Here is a 22830-nt window from a genome sequence, read left to right on the forward strand (position 1 = left end):
ACTAGACCTCTCATTTCAGAGGTTCAGCCAATAATTCACTTTAGCAAATGTTCAATGTTTTTCTCCCTCTGCAGTAGTTTCATGTTTCTCAGTGTAGAGGAAGTCTGGTCATCTGGGCAGCAATTTTGTAGCTTAAATATTGCATGTGGTTCATTATGTAGGAAATCAGGATCATAAGTTTTGTTATAAGATGTGGTAAAGTTGATGAAGAATGAGAAACATACTAATTAAAAATTGGACCTTAAATGTGAGGCTGACCAAGTTCTAATTAGTTAAAAGCTCTGCTGAGAAAATTAACCCTCATTCCATGAGCACATTTTTATGTGTATGTCATGAAGTTTTAGTAAGTTATTTTCAAAATTTAAATTAAACTACTTCCTTTTCAAGATGTACCAATAAATATAGCATAAAATCATAGTTAATAATCCATATTCTATATAAGTATCAAGTTCTTAATTTTATAAGGTAACATTAACAAAAACTTTTCTTCAGCATGAGAATTCTAAAATTTTCCCTGTAGATATTTCCTCTTCTCTAATTTATTTACCAACCCTACAAGAAGTATGAACTTTCATGTAAATTACTTATTACAATGTCTTTATCATTCAGGCAAAGCATAATTTTCATAATCTTCAATCATATTTGGTTACAGAGCTATGAAATAGAAAATCAGGCCCCTCTTGCCTGAAAATAGTCTTTTACTATGTTTGATTATTTATTACATTACATTGATTTTTGTACAGAAAATTGTTCATTAATTTTCAGTTAAAGTTTTATTCCCATGGGAAACTTATTGATTAACACAGATGAATTTGAAATGACTCTTGTTGCACAGTTAGAAATCCAGAAAAAATGTGATAATTATAGGACATTGCTATTTTGTATTCTTTTGTGCATTTTGTAACTAAATTCCAAATTTATAGTGGAGTACTACCATTAGTATAACATTGACAGTTGACAACAACAAAAAGAAGGCCCAGGTACATACTTTATCTCTATGTTCAATATGTATTCTTTATTTATTATAAAAAAAAACTCAAATGTAAAAATAGGAAACTTTTTAGTTGACTTAAGGTAAGATTAGGTAAATAAAATAATAAAAATAAAATTTTTTATGGGGTATATTTTCGAGTAGCTATTGCATTATGTAATTTGATAGTGGAACATGAACTATGCACTCACAAAGTGATTTACTACTTATAATGGTGCAAATAGTAAATAGACATGGTACAAAAGGCAATAAAGTTTAAGTATAAATAGATATATGCTGTAATGAGTTTTAAGCTATATTGGATAAACAAAGGTAGTTTCATGTTACAATTTGAAGTTGTTCTAGAAAGAATAAAAGTGTAATTAAGATTTTTTTAAAGATATACATAGTATATTAAATATATAGCAAGGCAGTTATAATGTGAATAGATCAGTATATTGAATTGCAAATTATGATGACTGCACAGAGCATGTGCAGCATATTACCAAATTGAAACAGTACACATTTTTTGAAGATATACATACTGCATTTAATGTGTAGTATGGAAACTATAATGCATAAAAAGTAGTTATGAGCATGATCAAATTGACTGACTTGTAGTGAGGCAGTTGACTGGTTGTAAGGTCCAGTTACAACTGTGAAGGAAATACTTGTTAAATGACATGACTGGGGGTACTTATGCTTATCTTTGATGTGTAGAATGTGTCCAGAAATCAAAAGACTTCCAGGTCCCTTAACTTCCTTCAATTCCCAATCAACCATTTCTGGCTTTGCTGCTTAGCTGTACCAGGTTACATTACTTCTGTCAATGGATCAGTGTAGTGAATTACAAATTATGCAGACTTCACAGCACATGTGCAACATGTTAACAAACTGAAACTACATATCTAATGAACTTCTTGAAAACTGGTCACTTAAGGAATGACAGGTGGATGAACAAGTTTACTTTCAGGATGAGAGTACCATGTTGTATGATCTTGTATTAGTTAAGGAGAAAGACTAATAGTGTATTTTTGGTTCTTTTAAAGTAGTTAAATGAGAATTGCCAGTTGAGGAACATTTAGTCTGCTTTGGTTCTGCTTGAGATATCAGTAACAACATTGTTATGGCTTGGATTGACTGTTGATTAGCAGCTAGGATGCTCAGTTGTTTAAAAAATAAATTACTAAAAGGAAATGATATTTCCTGCTCTTTATTATGGTATTTAACTAAAATACATTATGTGATAGTCACTTTAATATTGTACAGGTAACTCTCCTATTATAGGCTTCTTCAGTTTGGTTGAGTTCATGACTCCAAATTGATCTTTAAAGTTTCCATACTATACCTTCTAATATGTTTCATACAAATTTTGCAAGCTTTTAGTAACTATTATGTCTTTCTATTCAAAGAAAAAATAGATTTTTAATGAAATATTTTTACTTAAAATTTCTCTGTGAATATATGGAATTAAAGTGTTGACTGCCCCAAGTGCAAAGTAATTTTCATGTTAATATTGAAAATAATTTTCTTCATCTGAAAATTGTCAAGTTTCATTTAGTTATCTCTGAGATCTTCTAAATAAATTTCAAACTTTTTTTTAGTAAAACTACATTTTTTATGTTATTTCCTTTACCTTAATTCTCTTCAGATTTGGCCATTTTCACCAACTTCATAACCATCATAAAAAGTGCAAAACAAATCTAAATTACCCTTTCTTCTTCAAATTGTAATGGGGAACTACATTTGCTTATCCTAAACAGCTTAAATCTCATAATAGTATACATTTATTTGTATTTACATTTTATTGTTTTATTGCCCTTTGAACTGTGTCTAAATATATTAGTGTAACCACCCAAGTTGCAAATCACTCTGTAAAAAAGTAGACCGTGTTACCTTATCAAATTATATAACATATCAGCTTCTCTTCAGTGTTTTTCTCATGAAATTAAGTTTGAACTAGTAGTAATTTTGACAGTACACTATACTGAAAATAGTGCAATGTAATATGACATTTCATAGATTAAAATGTTGGCTTTCTATTGAATTCTGTTGGCTTTCATAAATAATATAATATTAAACATCACTACTGGCAACTTATGAAAGAGAGGGTGTGAGATGTGAAATGGCAGGGAGTCTGATTTTGTAGTTTATGATTTACCTGAGGAATACTTATATTACAGTGAGTAATTTATATTAAATTCTGTACTTCTTGAACGGATGGTAAATAAAATAGAGAAAAGGGAAGATTTATAGGGCAAATGTTACAAGTCTCATACAAGGGAAGACTGAGGATATTTAAGTATTTTCTTATAAAATTAAAAATGTAAAACATATAATATTCAAATTTTATTAGCTAAATTTTTAATACAACTCAGTAACACCTCATGACATGCACAGGAAAGAGTACCAATAAGGTTGATTGAAAGGTTGACAGCTGACAGGAGGTTAATCAGTGTTTTCCAAGCTATTAAGCAGTACTTATAAGCAAAATTTCAGTGGAATGTCTTATGAGAATCACTTGGGTTTTATTGGGATTTTTGTTGAGTAGACTGCATGAAATTTCCTAGATATAAAATATATATCAGCTGACGTTTTCAAATAAAATACTTTGGAAAATGACAGTTGGCAATGACTTTTATTGACAACTGGGAATTTGACAAACCAACATGGTTAAAGGACTTTGCAGCTTTGCATTTTTAGCACTCAGGTTGAGTTTCTAGAAAATGTTTACTTGTGGAAATACACTGAAATTTATAATTTTACACAAATGTCTTTGTGTTGTGGTGCTTTGCAATATTCCACCTGGCAATGACACAGATTAAAGTTTATAATAAATTCTGGCAGACATTTACCTGTAAAAGACTCTTATATGAACTCATTATCTTATTTGTAAGTCAGAATGACTTTGTGATGGCACCTAATAGTCTAGTTAATATGTAAATGTACGTGTCTTTTTGAAACATACTAAAGGAGTTTTGCTCTAACACAGAATGAATAACTAACATAAAGTGTATAAATGAGGTGAGATATGTGTCATTTGAGCTAGTTTTCATATAGTGTATTTATCATAACCCATAGATGATAGTACTACTGGGATAAACAGCTGATTGCTGTGTTAGGTTGGTGAAAATTTTTTTCTGTCTTTCCTTATGTACCTACTACATTTGGTGGTTGAGCGTATGAATATGTATGTTTCGGTTGATATCATAAAATGCAATCTAGAGTAATGTTTATAGCATAACAGACCATCTGAGCTTATTTCTGTTCATGATTATTTTTCTGATATTCTATCTCTAGCACTTGGTGACCTTTATGCATGTAAAAAGCACATATAATAATTAGATTATTTACTTGGGAAATCAGGCTAATTGCTGAACAGTGACTTCAACTACTATATACATATTGGTTAATTAATATGTGGTGGCATTCATGAGTGTGGAAGCACAAGTGTATTTCATATTACACATTTAAACCAGTTTACTTATACACAAATGTAATATATAAAATATTACAATTTTGCAGGCTAGTAATGAATTGTGCCTTTACAGTGGAAAACTGCAGCGATCAGTTAAGATTTCATTGAAATATAAAACTTTATGCACACTGTGTTCTCTTAGTAAGATAAGAGATGCATGTCATTCAATCCCAAACAACAATGTTGTTAAGCATGTTATTTCATATTAAAACACAAAAAGACAAAGAGTTGTTGTAGAATCTGCATTAAACCAGGTGGGAAACTAGTTGACACATTGTTTTCACTAGTGTTTTGTGGTTGTGGGAGAGGGGTGTATGAATATCTTTCATGTTTAAGAACTCAGGTGTTTAGATTAAGTAATACTGTCTTTACAGGTTGAAATCGTGATATCATCATATATTTGTTCAAATTGAAACAGAATGCATCTTGTCTATTGTTTTCAAGTAGTTTTGATTTATAGACATGCTTCATTTGTATGATTGAGTAATTTCTGAACTTTGGCAGATAACACTGAATGTTATACCTATATATTATTTTTTAACAAGGTAGTTATAGTTCAAGAATTTTGTGTTAACTTCATGTGGTTTTTGTGTAAACTGCACAAATATACATCTATCAACAGAAAACAACATTGTCTAACTTCATGGTATGTTTACATTTCCAGAAATTTATTTAAAATTATAAGTATCTAACTTGAAAGGAATATAGCGACTCCCTTGACAGTGTTATGTAGTTAAATCTATACTTCAATGTATGCATGGAAAATTTTGTAGTATGTCTGCATATTACAGTTTTCTCTTGCCTTTATCTTCAGGCCACCCCCTAAAATTTACTAATTACAGTAAATTCTCATATGGGTCAAGAAGTCAAAACATTTAAACACAGACAAATGAAATAGAAAACATAACATTACAAAAAAATGTTACAAATAAATATTTAAGATTAAATTAAAACATAAGATCAAACTGAATACCATACAGCAACATAACTTAAACAACATACAAAGTAGGATTAAAAATTAACATTACAATATAAACCATTTGAAATTAAAACAAAATAAATTCGTAATCAAAAGAAAGATGTAATGAAACAAAAAATACCAAGTGATGTTAAAGACAAAATACAAAGTATAAATATTAATTCATTTATGTAAAATTAATGAATACTGGAATTTATTAAAATAAAAAATACAGAGCCATATGTTGTTAGAACAGAATAAACAATCCACCATATTAGCAAAACACACTAAAATACAAAATAAACCATAAACCCTTCTATTTAAATAAATGAACATTATAGACAATAACACATTTTAGTATTTACTACCCAATAAGTAAATCATATTAAAACTAAAAAAAAACAAAGTGAATTCTTTACATAAGAAATCTATAATAATAAAAAAGTGTGTGTGTGTGTGAGTGACAACCATAACTTCAAGAGGAAAGAATCTATAAACTTTACACTTTGCAAACATACTAAATGGACCGTGAGGGTATAAACCTGAGTATTATTCCTTATCCACATGCTTGTGTGTGTGCATATCTTTTTGTGAAGTAAGCAAGCAAAAAAATAAAAACGTGGTATGTTGCATATTATAATTTATCCTGGATGAGTCCTCATTTTATTATGTTACATTTTACAATTTCAGATAGTCTGAAACTGAATAAAATTTTAATTTTAATTGAGAAATTAATTGAATGTTGAGATGTATCAACTTTATGATATTTACCAACACACAATTTTCTTTCTTTATATGAATATAGTTTCAATATATTTGCAATACTACAATTTATAATGACAGTTATTACAAATAATGATTTGCGTGCAAAGGTGTTACAAACTTACAAACAATATTGAGTATTTCATCTGGTCAAGAAATGAATATTTTATTGGCATTTCATGATGAGTGAACTAATTCTGAGTTGATATTGGTACAGTTCACTTAATAGGTAGATTTTCACCTCTGTAGTTATTGAATGTTTACATATAAATACTAATGTTTGATGGTAATTGACTGAAATTAAATGGTCTTTAATTATAGTAAATGTTCCATATAATTTATTACCAGTATATGATGTCTAATATCCTGTTTTGTTGTTTGAGTTAACAAATTTTTAGTTTTACTTGGATATAAAGCAATTCACACAATTTTTATTAAAACGATCTTAAGGAAAATCTTAAGAAAAAATATTTCTTACCTAATCACTTCTTAAAATATATTAGTTCTGTTCAGAAATATAATTGTCTCTACTTTTTTCTAAATATTTTACCAAGTAAATGTTTATAAATAATAATAATATACTATCAGTATTTATAAAAGTTGTATCTTTGGTTTGAAATCATAGCAGGTAAGAAAACCCAGCCCTTCTGTTATAGCTGGAAGACTTACTCTAAGAACTCCACCATCTGGTGGTCGAATGGGTGAGTAAAATTTTGTATTAGAATTGCATTGATAATTTAAAGAGATGTTATACTGATAATTTGCCTTGTTTATTTAGAAGCGATTGTTGAAGGTACTGAGTACTCTGTGAGTCAAATAAACTAAGAGGATGCTTCTAAAAATAATCAGAAATAAATCTTATTTATCATAGGACATATTCCTGGCTCTCCAATCTATCATGGGAACTCCAAAACACCAGTTAACCAAAGGTACTTAATTTGTTTGCTGTTTGAAATATACTAATGCTTACATTTAAATTTTTGCCTACTTAGTTCAATATAAAGTAAAAATATTATTATAACCAGATTATATATAAAAATGATCAAAGCACTCTAGAAATCATTTATTTAATCAAACTAGCGGTTCGCCATGACAGGTTTACTAGAGCTCTTACAGAACTCAACAATATAATAAGTTAGGTTAAATTATTAATTAAATATTCTAGTTATTTCATGTGGCATTAGTTTAGAAATGCACATTGAAAATCTGTAGCATTACAAATGTCAGCTTTTGTTGTTCTTGATTATAGACTGGAGTGAAGAAATTAGTAAAACTTCTGTGTATTTTTATTTGAGGAGATATATTATCTTTCCAGATACTCTGACTGTCTAGATAGGCTCTGTTTCAATTGAGATCATAAATATGTTGGGTTGGGGCTGTTTTGTTTTGTTGAAATGTGTTTACAGCATTGAATTGTTAGCAATAGTTTGCTTGTTTCATGAGTACAAATTTCAAAATAAAATCAACATTGTAGTTCATAAGCTACATTAAAACAATACATTAATCCGTATAGTAACATGGTATTTTTTTTACATGTTTTATGGCTGTAAGCAGAATTTATTGAGTTTAATGCAAGATATGATTGTGTTTCTGTACAACTTTAACTGGAAGGTCAACTATTTGACTACCTTCTCTATTTGTTGAGTTGCAGTATGACATTTTTGAGGCTGTAATTAAGAAATACTTTGTCAATGTAATCTATTGAATACCCATTATTTTAGAAGTAATTTCAAATTTTGATAGGCTTCTTTTTCAAAACTGTCGTTTTTGTTGTTTCAATTCACAATTATTAAACCATGCATCACATAATCAAGATGATGAATGATGTATAACAAGAGGTTTTATTACGAGTTTATAATAAAGTGCAGTGGTTATTTCTTGATTAATTAGGGTAGTTATAACATCTGAAAATTTTATTTTCTTAAGATCAGAATAGTTAAGAGTAAATTTGATGTATTTGAGCCAGACATTAGTTTTGAATTAATATATATGAGTCAAATGTCTAGAGCTTTGACTTTGGTCATTAATATAAAAATAACTGTGAAGGTAACAGCAACTCCTAGTTCTAATAATACTTAACATACTCTAGCAAGCACTACAAAAATAAAGAAAGAAAAATAGTAATTAATTATTTATACAAAGAATATACAGCCAATCAAATGGTAGATTATGAATTATTATAATTTTTCCTTAAAATATTCTAGTACAGAATACTTTTGTTAGGCAGGGTACTTTTGTCATCCTTTGCAGGTTTCTCACAAACATCAACACTTACAATTATGTAGATCACCCCATGCCTGTCCTTATAGGTAGATAATAATTGTTCAAAGATAGTATTGGTATTTTAAGGGTAAAGATAAATTATTAATTAGAGAGAACTTTTTATGAATTAGTACAGTTCTAAGTAATTTTCTGTGAAGGTTTATAAAATAGTAAAGGATTGATGTGTAAAGTACTTCCTGTTCTATTTTAACTACAAACAAAAATGTTTTAAACACAAATTATGTAGATATATTTCTAAAAATATAGCTTACATATGATTTAAATATTCATTAGTTTTGTGTATAAGGAAATAAAACAGGATTATTTTCTCGTAGAGTCTATTATTTTCTATATTTAAGAGCATAAAACTTATTTTTTATGCAATACTGTAATTAAGGAACATTACGATCTGTGGATTGATAATACATTATAGTTTTGTAAATTACATCAAGGCACTGAGTTCTAGGTGGTGGTCCAAGGGATTCAGCTGTTGATCCCTCACATTTTTGTGTATCAGTTACTAATATTATATTGATGGTACTGTTTATTTGTGTTTCACTGCTGTTAGCATTCCAGAGGAAAGTTTGCATTATGACTTCCAACTCCATTCTTGGGCTGTTTTCTGAAAGCTTGAATGCTACACCAGCTTTATGCATAATGCTTGTGCTTTATGAAACAATGAATGCCTAATCAGCTTTCTCATTGTTTTTTGGTATAGGAACTATCTGTTGATATGATTACATGTAACTTCCTACCATGGTTTTCAAACAGGTGTTGACAGGCTTTTTCTGCTTCACCATTTGCTTGCTTTTTTTTACATTTTCTATCTATTTTTGCATATCCCAGTGGCATCAAATGTGTATTCAACATGGAAAAATCTGACATCTGGTAGTAATGTATATCATTCCTCCACCAATTATTGGTTCCTGAAATGTTTTTTTTTTGGCAATCTCTTGATTGGTTGGTGTTTGCAGGGTCGTTGTGAAGTTGAAATGCCAGTTGCTTAACATTAATATCCTGGTATTTTACACTACAGGACTCTAGAAAAATTTGCTACTTATGCTCTGCAGTGCTGTTGAGGCTTGTGAGGTGTAATAGGACTTTGTTGAGAATGGTTAAAGTAATCTAGGATGGAGTGGATAAAACTTGGCAGAGAATAAACATGTACATTCTGCAGCTGTATTTCCTGTTGCATATTTCAGTGTTTTAATGCTTTTGATAGATGTAGTTAACAAAGTGTTAATATGATTAGTGCAGTTAAGTTGTATGTGAAGGATTTTCCCCCCTCTCAGGTAATGTTTCTTCCAGAGAGATAGGAATGCCTACAAAGGATGGTGACTAATAGCTTGTCCTCATCAGAATGTTTTTTCTTCAGTATACAGACATGGTTGTGTCTTTGGAAAAATTGATGTTCATCCTGTGGGGTTTTGAGTATGTTTTACTTCACTATGTAATAACCTGAATTAATTTTAAGTATGTGAATAATGTTATGGAATATGGAAAAAGAAAAGAAGTTTTTAATATCTGTACATATATAGTAAAGACTTTTTTTTTTTTTATATATACAATCATTAAATTGATTATTATTCCTGTGTCATCTCACCATTTGCTCACTTTCCAACATGTGGTAACACCTTGCTTTCATTTTCAGCTTTACTAGAACCTATGCTACATACAAGAATGTTATCACAATTTGGTTGGACAATCGATGGTATAAACATTGAAGAGTGCTGATGAAAGTGGTGGCCCTTTAGAAAGATCAGTGTTTATTGTAATCAAATGCCATCGTCAGCATTCCATTTTCAGGGAGTAAATGTGGCATTGACCCATCTTATACTGATACCAATTTTGAGAATTTTGCCAGCATGAATGACCAGCTGTATTTTACTGTAGGTCTCTTTCAGATCTAACATTACTACAAAGCTTCAAAGCTTTCCCATTTATTGGCTATAAATTCAACAGCATTGATACAAAATTCTCTTCCACTTCAATATCCACCTAATGTTAATGGTAGTAGTGATTCAACCAGACCTGCAGGTCTTTTAACTACAACTTTATCCAGGTTCTTGACAATGAGGTACTGTAACATAGTGATTTGATGTTTGTTTTCAAGTCAAGCCCAACTACTTTGATACTCCAACAGTCTGGCTTCTGTAAAGTTCCTAAGGGTGGAGATTTTCACACTATCTGGATGTGTAGCTTCATTTTTAGATGTACTTGTAGCTTTGTCTATTCTATTCAAGGAGATGTTGGCTTCAATATCAGCATGTAGTTGTGTTACAGTCACGTTGGTTAATGTGTTAGGTGATTGTTATTACAGTGTTTTTGGTTCCTATGTGAATTATAAGTGTCAGAATAAACAGCTTTAGAGATTGGTTTTCCTGTGTAGTTCATTCCATATCATGTTCTTTAGAAGCTTATAGCTTGCATATTAAATCATGTTTGTTATTGTGGATGCATTTGTTTAAGTTACAAAGAAACAAATATCCACTTTTTTACTGTCTCAGTATGTTTAAATTTGTTCATGTTTTTTTATACTTTTGTTAAAAAGCAGTACAATGTAGTAATGTATAATATAAATGCCAAATGTGTGTATGCCTGTTCCATATCTCCTGAATGGTTAATCACAGAAATAAAATATCAAAATGCTTTATTTCAGGTGTATATTTTCTGCAATTCTTAAACTCTGATATTGATATTAACAACAATCTGTTAGTCTTGGTAGCCAATCTGATAAAAACTTATTAACAAAAATATATTTTCTGTGAGGGAATTTTTTACAAAATAAAATGGAACTTGATCCATCAACTGATTGATAGAAATATTTTGATGATAGGAGTATTAACAAAAAAAACATAAAGAGAAGAACCTGTTTGAGAAGATATTTGTTGTCGTTTGTAGATGAGAGATGATGTTTTACATGAAACATCAAAGATTTCTTAGTGTTTTGAATCCATTGAACTATATTTACATAGTGCAGCCATGTTAGCAAGTTCTTGTGAAGATTTCTCTCTTACTGGATGCTGAAGACTGTACTGTGACTAACTAATTATGGATACAAAAGCACATTTGCAAATTCTCATTCCAAAGTCTCTGTTAAGGGATGCTAATTTATTTCTAATGTAGGTGGCTTTTTTGAGCCTTCTAGTTATTCAGTTACCTTTTCTTTGTTTATAATTCTGTAGCTGTTTCATGTTGTATGTTGTCATGCTGATCTCATATTCTGTTATATATGAATTACTGTTTTTCATCAAGCATATTGCAAATGATGCTCTGGTAAATATTATCATACAGGTAATTCAATGTGTGTAGATATATATATAATGGCAAAACGTTTTTTTTGTAAATAACACCTTTAGAGTATAGAAGGTGTTTTTCATATAAAGTGAAAGGTTTCATAGTGTTTATCTGGATTTAAAAGTAACACACCTGAACTGAATTGTTTTTTCAATAAAAAATGTATGGTCAGAGGATAGTTTAAAAAATTATAACTCAAAAAGTAGGTTGAACACCATCCTGATGTTTTTTTGTAGATCATATTCAGAGATGTAAGAATATATGGTAAAAATCTGAAAAGGCTGAATCCTGGTGACATGGTCAAACTGTGGCCTGAAGTAAGGCTATTTTTAGCTAAATCATAAAACGTTGCATGCAGCTAAATTTTTTTACAGGAGATCTAACAGGAGAAAACAAAATTCAGGTTTTATCATATTAAGTCTTAGAGCTATGGCTTATTACATAAACCAATGTTTTTTACAATTTTGGGTTTTCAGATAATTTTACTGCCTCACTAGGCAAATCCTAAGAAAGATAAACTTGGTTTGAGACCATTTTTGAATTCTGTCAGATTAATTCGGTCGGTGTAGAAAATTTCGGCCTTCTACCACCATTACTCTTGCAGCTTTAAGCAGCCAAAGTTGCCCAAAAATGAATTTGCCAAAAATAAAAAAAATTAACTACATTTTATAGGGCTGCAAATTAGAAAATATTAGAGATATTGATCTAATCTTTGACAATTTTTCATTATATGGGTAGATGAGCACATGTGAATTTTTTCAAGGCATTCTGTTGGGTCACCTGCAGCCCCGTGGATGATTTGACATGGAATGACCCAAGAGTGTTGGTGATGCTCTTGACTGAGCAACTTCCTGACTGTTGGAGAAAAAGTTGGAAAGTGTACTTCTCACTGACTTTCTGAATCTTATCCCATATACAGTTTTGATACTGGTGGTAAAAGAGATGTACGTTGTGAACTTAATTCATGATTACTTTTGGCTTTGACGTCTAACTTGCTGTGCATGGGCCACTGGAAAGCAATGCAGTTCAATAGAGTTTGATACCTATGAAAGGTATCCCAGGCCAGCTTTTGAGGAAGAACTCCACCATGGAAGAGGATATCGTAGAAAATGGTCTTAGGAATAGGTTGAACAGCTGCCTGGATGATAAAATAAGTCACCGCTACCATGCAGTAATTGTCTATTCATGACAGATAGATAATGGCAGGATTAAGTTCCGATAGAACAGTGAAAGGGGGCCAGTTGGCTTTGTCCAATTTCCACCAAGGCACATGGGTCAGGTGACATCCTCCATGGACAGTAAGTAAATGATCACTGCCCTGTAAGGTCACTGTCAACCCTTCATGGAAAGTTAGAGAAAAGTGAAGGGGAGTAGATAGAAATATCAGTAGCAGTAAAAGACTGACTAGGTGTATGAAAATAAGTAGAAGAACCAGTATTGAAGAGAGAAAGGTTGTAATCCAAAAACATGTGCTCTATGGAATAACCCTCCCATCAAATTCAGCACCACCCCAGAGGGAATTTTTTCAATTAAATTATCCAGAAATTAGAAAGGGAGATGGCAACTGTTCAGTGAGAGCATCAAGGACTGATTGATCATAAGTCTTTCCAGGAGACAGGTAGAAAGAACAAACAGTGATGGTACAACCTAAGAAAACCTGGATGTCATCAGCCTACAAAAGTGTATCAAATGGCAAAAACAGGGTGGGCACTTACTGGTTGACCAACAGTGTCATCCCTCCATCACACAACCTGTCATTTTTGAATAATGAAAACTCCTGAAAGGTAACTGTATTAAAGGTTTCAGAAATGTTGTCTGTAAGGAAAGACACACAGGATGATAGGAATCAGTCAAGGCCTTAACGTTATTCTGATTAGAATGGAAACCTCGAAAGTTCCATTGTATCAAAGTGGTCATTGTTATTTAGGTAGAGGATAACTGGCTGGAGAATCCTTTGTTTTATGACCACATTGTTTTTCTTTATTAGAAGGAGGTCTATTGACCTCCATGGATTCTGCCCTCTGTTGAGTGGGCAGGTTTCTATCAGTAGATGAGGATTCCAGTAACTGAGGTTGTGAATGAGTAATTGTTTTACATCTTAGGGGCTGAAGAAGGTGGACCCAAGCAGACACCAGAATCTGGAGCCAAAGGAAATGGACTTGGGAAGGAATGGTGGGTACAGAGACAAGAGTAAATGTTGACTTATCAATTTGCTTACCCATACAAGGCAAAAGACTCCTCATGTGGTTTTAAAATAACTCTGTTGGAGGCATGGAAAGATCTGTCTGCATTCCCATAGTAGCAATGGAATATAGCATAGCAGCATATGTCCAAGATGGAGTTGAGGACAATATCTTTTGAGCCTCAGGGTAAGAAATGTTGTTTTGAAATCATTTTCAAACACTGTACCTCTTTCTCCTCTACCCAAGAGGTAGAAACAAAAGTAAGAGGTTTAAGAGCTACAACAATTAACATATTGAGGGTCCATTTTGCAATCATAGGTGTTATGGTCTTTGCCACTGCATTGAGCACTCATCAAAGAACCAAGACATGATGCCTTCAAGTGACTGAACTACTGACACTAAAACATCTGAGAGGGTTGTGAATATAAGGCTATACCTTACAATTTATATAACTCACTGTGATAGCAATGGGTGGATGTGATGATGTAAATGTCAAAATTACAACATTGGTAGGCAGCATAATTCTGTTCTTATGAATGGCAAACACATGGGTGGACATTCAGATTCCAGAGGAAGTAAACTGAAAAGACAGAACCTTTTCTTGGAGAAGGCATCCACATTGAGGGGTGATGTGTTTTAACTTCATTGGAAGTGTAGTGTTACTGAAAAGTTTTCACAAATCAATTGAAACTATATATGAATAATTTGTGCATGTTTTGACTTAAAATTAAGATACTTGTCTGCATAGGTTCAATATCTTTAGATACTGATAGTAAACATTTATTTTGACTTGAAATATATTAACTGGCAAGTTCGAGTAATATGAAAATTCCAAATACAACAATCAATCACACTCATTTCAGTAAGTCTGATACATTATGTTATCTGTAAAAAATGTGGCATGCTATACATTGGTCAAACAGGTCACCACTTAGGAGATTGTTAACTTGAACAACTCTAATATATAAAACCTGTAGGCAGATAATTTAATAATCCTGCACATTGCATCTTCAACTTCTCCATACTTAGACTCATATTTGCTCCTACATTGTAACAGAAATAAAATGCCTGGAGAAACATGATTTTTAAATCAATTTTTAAATTCTTATTAATCTCATAAGAAGGAAAAGAAAAAGTTTTTTCCTTTAATTTTCTCATACTGAACATTTGTTTGTGCAACAGTTTTGTTCAGCATACACACTTCTTTTTTCATTAACCTGATCACTTTGTCACCTTTATATCCATTTGTTTGATTGGTTTCTATTCACAGTCCTTTTGTACCTTTTAGTATTAAATGAACATATCTTTAACTGATGTATGTCTTTAAATAATAATATTCAATGCATGCATTCATTTTCTCATTGACTTCATTTTCTTATATTATTGCTTGCATTCATGTTCTACTTTTTTCATATACTTTTTTACTATATTTTTCACATTTTACCAAACAATTTATTAACTGTATTATTATTTTGATCTTTATATGTTACTTCTCTTGGTTCATTTGTAGGTTAAGATTTTTTTTGAGACTTCCAGCCATGTGTTTTTTTTTTTTTTTACCCCAACTCTTATTTAACAGCTTCATTCTTATTGGAAACACATTGAAGAGCTGTTACTTGAAATATTCTTTTTTGTGTTAACCAGTAAAGTTATCTTAATTTTACAAGCTTTTCACCATTATTATTTTTTATTTTACACTGGTGCAAGTTCTGTATTCTTTCATTGATTGATTTGGTATTGTTATGCTCAAAATTTATGTGTCCTAGAGAATCACAAATGGAGTCAGTATCATGTATTTAAAACATGAATATATTGTACAGGGTGTTCAGAAAGTCACTGTGCACAAATATATTTATTAACATACAAAACTGCAGACTGACTTTCCAAACACCCTGTAGAAACAACATGTCTCCTGCTGGGACAGCAGTAAGTCTTCAGGTTTACAACGCTAAAAAAAAACTAGGGGTTCAATACCATGTATTTAAAATTTTTCAATAAAGGTTGGATTGTGTTTTTGGGATTTGCCTTTTAGAGGTCACTGAATGTCGTGTAGAAAAAAAAACCTTGTCACAAATTTCAGTTTCTTAATGAGGTACTCTAGGGTCAAATTGACACTTTCTAAGTCATTATAATGTGATTGTCATTCCAGACACCTCAAAATAAGTGCAGAATGTCCTAATTGAGTTATATGGATGTCTACTAATGTGGTAAGAACTAAATGCTATATTAAACTGTGTATCAACAAAATAGCTTCATGTTATTATGCATTGCTTTATTTATTTCTCTGAAATAAAACTTTTTATCTGTTTGTTCTTAAAAATATCTTGTTGATACAAAGTTTTATCTTGTAAATTTGGAGGTAAGAAGATATTGGGCAACAAAAGGCTTCATGATGTGCACTGGTAATTTTCAATGTTAAGTGATGCCCTGTTATTTACATCCACATCTACTTATACCTTGTTTTCAGTGCATAAACTTAGAACAAGTAGTGATAAAAGGAAATGTTAATCAATTAAATATATTTATAACTATGTACAATCCAAATTTAAAAGAAAATTTAAGTAGCTAGGTGTAAACTAGAAATAAAAATTATGTTATAGTAATTTATTTTTCTGTGAACTGAAAATACACACTCAGCACTTGCTTGTCCATTAGCAACTTGTGTATAACTGTCCAAAGTTTGTTGTATTTGTCCACAAGAAATTCATCAGTCCTATAGTTGTTGATATTTTTTCTAAAATCTTTGAAAGTCATTGAAAAGTTTGTTTCCTAAGTAGTTTTTATGTACTTAGTGATTAAATGCTCACAACTGTTTATTTCAACTATATTTAAGGAATGCAAATCATTATGAACTCTTCTGAATTTTCTCATGATATATCCATCACTTTTATTAGTACATATCCAAGTGGTACAAACATGACAAATTTTAACAAATTTACAATCGACAAAATCAACTAATTTTTTTTCTTTTCTGAGACAATATTACTTTCAGTTGTAAATCTATACCAAAGAAAATTTCTGTTGGACTGTGATTTTTATTATTAGTTATATCAACTGCAATTAGTTTTTGAGCAGTGACAGCCTTCTGCATAACACTTTGCTTTATAAGTCAACACATAATGTTCGATAAAGGTTTCATTTTTCCTAAGAATAGTGACAGGTTTCTCTGTTTGCAACTGATATCAGGAAGAAACGTTTGGCTGTACACAAAGTACACAACTGTACTTTTACAGTTTCATAACATTTTGTTTCCTTGTTTTTTATCTTATTTTGTGTATTTTCAACTATAATATTATACTGAAGAATATATGGATGAACCTCTATTGGTCTTTCACATATTCAGACATTTTCTACCAAGAATGTCAAGAAAATTGCAAAAGGATTACAGTTCGTTTGGTTAAAGGTTCATGATCTTTCCATGTGTTATAAATTATCCAATGCTGGCAACTGGTGTGAAATATTCCATTCTTTTTTAAGCACTCATGCATAAAATGCATTGTGTATAGTGTTTGATCCACAAGATCTTGTGTTCAATAACTTTGTTTTATACTTACTATTGCTTTTAAAGTCCATTAAATGCTACCTCATTAACATTTGGTCCATTCATTGACATTTATACCAAACTCTTGAGACTACGTATCCTTTCCAATTTATTTTCAAAACTTTCCAAACAATCCACTGTACATGCCTGACCTAGGTATAGTATTTATTTTTATATTCTTGTTGTTCAAACTCCAAATAGAATATATAATTGTTTCTTTCTGCAGCTCTTTTTTCTTTTTAAAGATTCATCAAAAATTATTACAAATGGTTCATTTTTTACATTTTGCTCCAATAAATTGTCAAAATAGTTTACAGTGCAAAGGCAAAATATGTGCATATTTTTAATTTTCCTGTATTTTACAGACTACATGAATGTGAAAACATTTACTTGGAAACAAAAACACATACTGTGTTTAATAACCAAACCAGTCTGAAAGAAGAAACATTATAAGTAACAGCTGAAATAACACTAAAACTACGACCTATGAAAAAGGAAGAAAGTTAGCACAATGCATATAAGTGATATAAGCAACCAAAAAATATATCAAGGATAAGCACACATCCTAGCTTGGGTAACATAGATAATGAAGATGATAGAAAAGTTAATAGTATCATCAAACCAGGTCCATATATTAAAACACATACCACACCATGTGTGAAATATGGATCGGTTTTATACAGGAGAAAATGACTCTACTTCAATAAGAAGACAATGAATAGGCTGAGGCCTTCAGAAAAAATAATATGAAAGTTTATATTAGTTAGTTACAAAGAACTCTATAACACAAACAATTTACACGTTCCTGGGAAGTTACAGAACAACATTAAGTCCCAGAACAGGACATTAATGAGCATCTTTGACATTCAAAACCAGAACATCATGAAGTTGTATTCTACCAGTAATAGTATCATATCAAAAAGGAACAGATAGAGAAAAAGAACAAGTAAAAAGTAGCAAAGGTAGGATGAAAATTTGCAAGAAACTCATTGCATTACAAACAAACAGCTGGGTATTACAGTACTGGTGAAACAAATAAAAATGAAGAAATGTACCACACCACACAACATCAACCCATATCATGTGGTAAAGAACCAAGAGAAATGCAAAACATTGTAAAGGCTTCTTACAATAAATAATTGTGACAAGAAACACATCACAATTAAAGAAAATAAATCACATAGCTACTTTCCAGAAAAAAAAAGACCTGAATGAAGACTGGGCAATACATGAGGATGTAGACCTTAGAAACGGAGCAGTATTATTATCTGTAAAAAAATGGGGGCAAGAAGAAAGAAACCAGTAAAGACCAGAAGAATGCCACAACATTACAAATATCTCACACTATAGTGAACTTTAAACATTATATACTTGCAAAAACTGATGATATGTCATTAATTGAAATGAGTCATGATTCAATCTATGAATTGGATATTAGATTAGTTTAATCCTTTTAGTAATTATTTTTTTAGCCATGTAGAGTTAATTCTGTTCTTTTTTTTGAGTGTTGTAGACTTATGTGATGTGTGTCAGATAATAAATGAAGTTCAAATGTGAAACACTATTGAAAAAATGAGTATTTGAAATATTTTAAACATAAATAGCTAAAATGACAATATGTGTCACCACGATAAACTCAGCACAACCACGACAGTCAAATCTGAACCTCCACCCAGACACACTTTTGCCATCGTAATATACCACACTAACTTTAATGTAACCACACACAAGTACAAACCAAAAATATACCAAACTTTTATATTTGTACCACTATATCATACCACATCCAGCATAACCATAGATCAGATGATGATCTTTATAAGTGCATTGAATAACCATCCTTCAGTCTAATTTTCCAGATAGGTTATTCATAAGAAAATTGTCATCAAGTTGGAAATCACTCTTACATAAAAACTAGCAGTTTAACACACAAAGGTTTCAAAGATACCATTAAACATCAGTTCTCATATGTAGTAGCATTTTCTGTTTACAGTGGTACTTCTAATTCCAGGTGGTAAATCACACTAGTAAATATTAGTGTATACAGCTTCCAAGTAGAAATAGCCAGGAAATCACTGTATTTTGCAATTTTAAAATATATATTACAAACAGGGATGTTTAGATGTCTTGCTTTTGAATATAAACTAATGTAAATAATTTGCATGTTGTATTTACATAATCTCTAGGATCTTCAAAAGGAAAATTTAGTTTTATCAGTATTTCTATATATTTTATTTCTTATTTACTTTCTTCTATCTTAAACTGTTAGAAGATCAGCAATGTATAATAAAATGAATATTTGATAACTGACTTCAAATATCTAATACCACGTTGAACAGCAATCTGTATAAGACCACTGTTTTCACACTCCACCTATGAGCATAGGATTAATATAGTTCACAGGAAAACAGTTGTTGCTCAACTAACTGATGACATAAGTTTCTTAATCGCTATTATGTCTGCTGCATCTGAGCTAACCTGATCAGCCCTGCTATTAGGCAAAAGACTGGAAATAACAGATACAGTGTTGTTGATATAGTAATACATTCTTCCTTATTTTCATGTTTTTATAATTAGTTCAAGAGTGTTCTTACTTATACTTGACTGTATTTTTTGTTGCAATGAATTTTTGTTATTGGTCATTTTCTGAAATGATAACTATACACTCCATTATGCAGGAACCAAGGTTCTCTCAATGCTTCTCAACTGATGTGCCAACAGCAGTCATTAACAGGTATGTTAGCTAAAGTGTATCAATGTGTACATTGCTAAAATTTAGGTATTTATATATTTAAAAAAATCTCTCATTCCAATTTCTTATTTAGATGTTTACTTCTAGTATCCATACAAAACTTTTGTTGATTAACATTTCAACAGAAATAAGTAGCAGAACAGGCATTTCATTTTGAAAATTCAGATTACTATATTAATTTCTGAAGAATAAGTCATTAATTAAGTAATTTAATTCAAACTGTTGTGTGTGAGGGGAAGGACTTTTCATGTACAAAAGATTATTTTTTGGTTTTGGTATTTTAATGTTTGTTTGTTTGTTTTGAATTTCACGCAAAGCTACTTGAGGGCTATCTGCACTCGCCGTCCCTAATTTAGCAGTGTAAGACTAGAGGGAAGGCAGCTAGTCATCACCACCCACCACCAACTCTTGGGCTACTCTTTTACCAACGAATAGTGGGATTGACCATCACATTATAGTGCCCCCATGGCTGAAAGAGCGAGCATGTTTGGTGTGCTGGGATTCGAACCCGCAACCCTCAGATTACGAGTCGAACATCTTAACCCACCTGGCCATGCCGGGTCAGGTATTTTAATGCACATAAGTTAATAAAATATGAAGGAAATGTTACGTATTTAAAGTAATTAAAAATATTAAGTGGCTTCCCCAGACTACTCATGTATGAGGTTAGATACCTAGACTTCTGAACAAATCTGATGGCCACGTATGGTGCCTCAATGACTACGGAGTTAAAACATAAGTGAATTACACCTATTTTACAACATGTTGTTACCATCAAATTCCTGTAGTGCAATAGCCACTTTAAATGAGATTAAAAATAATAGATAGGCAATCAATGATTTATAAGTGTAAAAACAATTTTTATTGATCATAGAATACAATACATATTTCTACAGGACATTGGTCTGTCTTCTTCAGATATGGCCAGTACTAAGCAGTACAAGGTTTATATATCATTACAAAGACATATGGTGTCAGCAGATGACAGGATATATATATATATAGGTAGAGGTCAAGTCTGATCAAGCATATAAACAGTGAATAGACATTGCCAAATATGGTTGATGTTGATAGGACCATTATCACTGCTTAGTGAGAGATCAGTTGCTTTGATAATTTATATAGTTTCTAAAAAGTCTCTTTCTATTTTAGGAGAAAAGTTTCACCCTAAAATGACTATAAACAAATAATATTAATTGTTTCAGTGAGTGAGTGTGCAATTAAACATTAATAAATTTTGCAGTTGAATACAATAATTATATATTAAAGTAAATGGCAGCTTGATTTAACAAAAAACAAAAAAAAACTTTCATCATGGTAAATATGTTGTTTAAATGCTGTCAGACTGTTTCCAAAATAATAAAGCTTTGTTCATGTAATGAAAAGCAGATTTGACAAAAAAGTATAATTAGTGTATTTCATCAATGAATTACTACTTAGAGAGATGTACAAGACTGACAACATTTGAGATATCAGTGGAAATGTACTGAGATGCCATTTATTTAGACTCATGTTCTTTAGAGCTACTGGTTGTCACATAAGTAGGCATCGATCACTTTAGCAGACTTTGACCTTTAGGCTTAGAATATGTTTTCTAAATCACTATTTATTTAGTTTTTACTATTATCTTAATATCTAGTTACATAGACAAAACTGACCTAGATCTCTTTGCTAAAACAAATCCATAATCAGGAGACAAAGTTAGCTAGTACTAGTTATTTTAAAAAAATGTTAACAATGACTGACAAGACTCGTAGAGAAATATTGATCCATACTAACTTAATAGATAAGACCGATTAATTAAAACAGTGAAAATATACGTTATTCTGATCATGAAAAGTTTATTATTCTCAGGATCTGCTCATTCTCTTAAAAGTGGTCAAACTGAAAGGAACCAAATCAGGGTAGGTCCATGTTTACTGAAAATGTGTATTTTGTAAAATAAAAATATTAATAAATACTAGAAGTTAAAAAAATATTTGAGAACTGTACATCAGTGTAGATTTGGACTGCTATACACTGAAATGATTGTTTACTTGGTGTGTAAGAATGACATATATACTCATGCAGTGGCATTTTGCTACAGGTACAACATGTGTTCAGCTTCTGTATATTTGGTTCACAGCAAAATTCCTTACTAATTGTCAATGCAATGTCAGCATTGGTGGATTTCTGGCCTATGTGAAAAAGGATATTCAAACAGTAAGATTGTTAACTGATCTAGATGCAAATGGTATAATGTTGTGAAAAAAGGAGCATTTAACATGTTCCATTGCATATAAAAATTCATACAGTAGAGAATTTCAAACAGTTATACAGGCTCAGAAACCACACCCCGAACAATGCTCTCAACTACAATGAAAATATTATTACAAACTTACAACCAAAATTGCAAATTTTTGGAAACTACAACTTTCAAGAAGATTTATTATGATTAAAAGAAAAATACATAGTAGAAACTTAACAGATAAATATATGACCATTTAAGGTTACAAAAGCATTGAATGCCATTAAGCAAAGCAAAAAAAAAAAAATAATAATAAAAGGTCTGGAAGAAATCAGTGTTACATATTTGACTTAACTGGAAATACATTCCAGACTAATCAGATAATAGAACTAGCAAATTG

General features: G+C 31.0%; 1 protein-coding gene across 5 annotated transcripts in view; it reads left to right on the top strand.

The window, feature by feature from the left end:
• LOC143236670 (E3 ubiquitin-protein ligase RNF212B-like) overlaps positions 1-22830 on the top strand; it is a 131488-nt gene that overhangs the window by 101155 nt on the left and 7503 nt on the right. For 4 of the 5 annotated variants that reach the window (XM_076475055.1, XM_076475056.1, XM_076475060.1 and 1 more), the window contains 4 exons: positions 6794-6869; positions 7040-7097; positions 20130-20185; positions 22058-22107. In XM_076475055.1, coding sequence (XP_076331170.1) covers positions 6794-6869; positions 7040-7097; positions 20130-20185; positions 22058-22107 — 240 coding nt within the window. The remainder of the gene's footprint in view (positions 1-6793; positions 6870-7039; positions 7098-20129; positions 20186-22057; positions 22108-22830) is intronic. The other variant, XM_076475059.1, reaches the window with a different exon arrangement.

Source organism: Tachypleus tridentatus, chromosome 13 (assembly GCF_004210375.1).
Source record: "Tachypleus tridentatus isolate NWPU-2018 chromosome 13, ASM421037v1, whole genome shotgun sequence".
Lineage (NCBI taxonomy): Eukaryota > Metazoa > Arthropoda > Merostomata > Xiphosura > Limulidae > Tachypleus > Tachypleus tridentatus.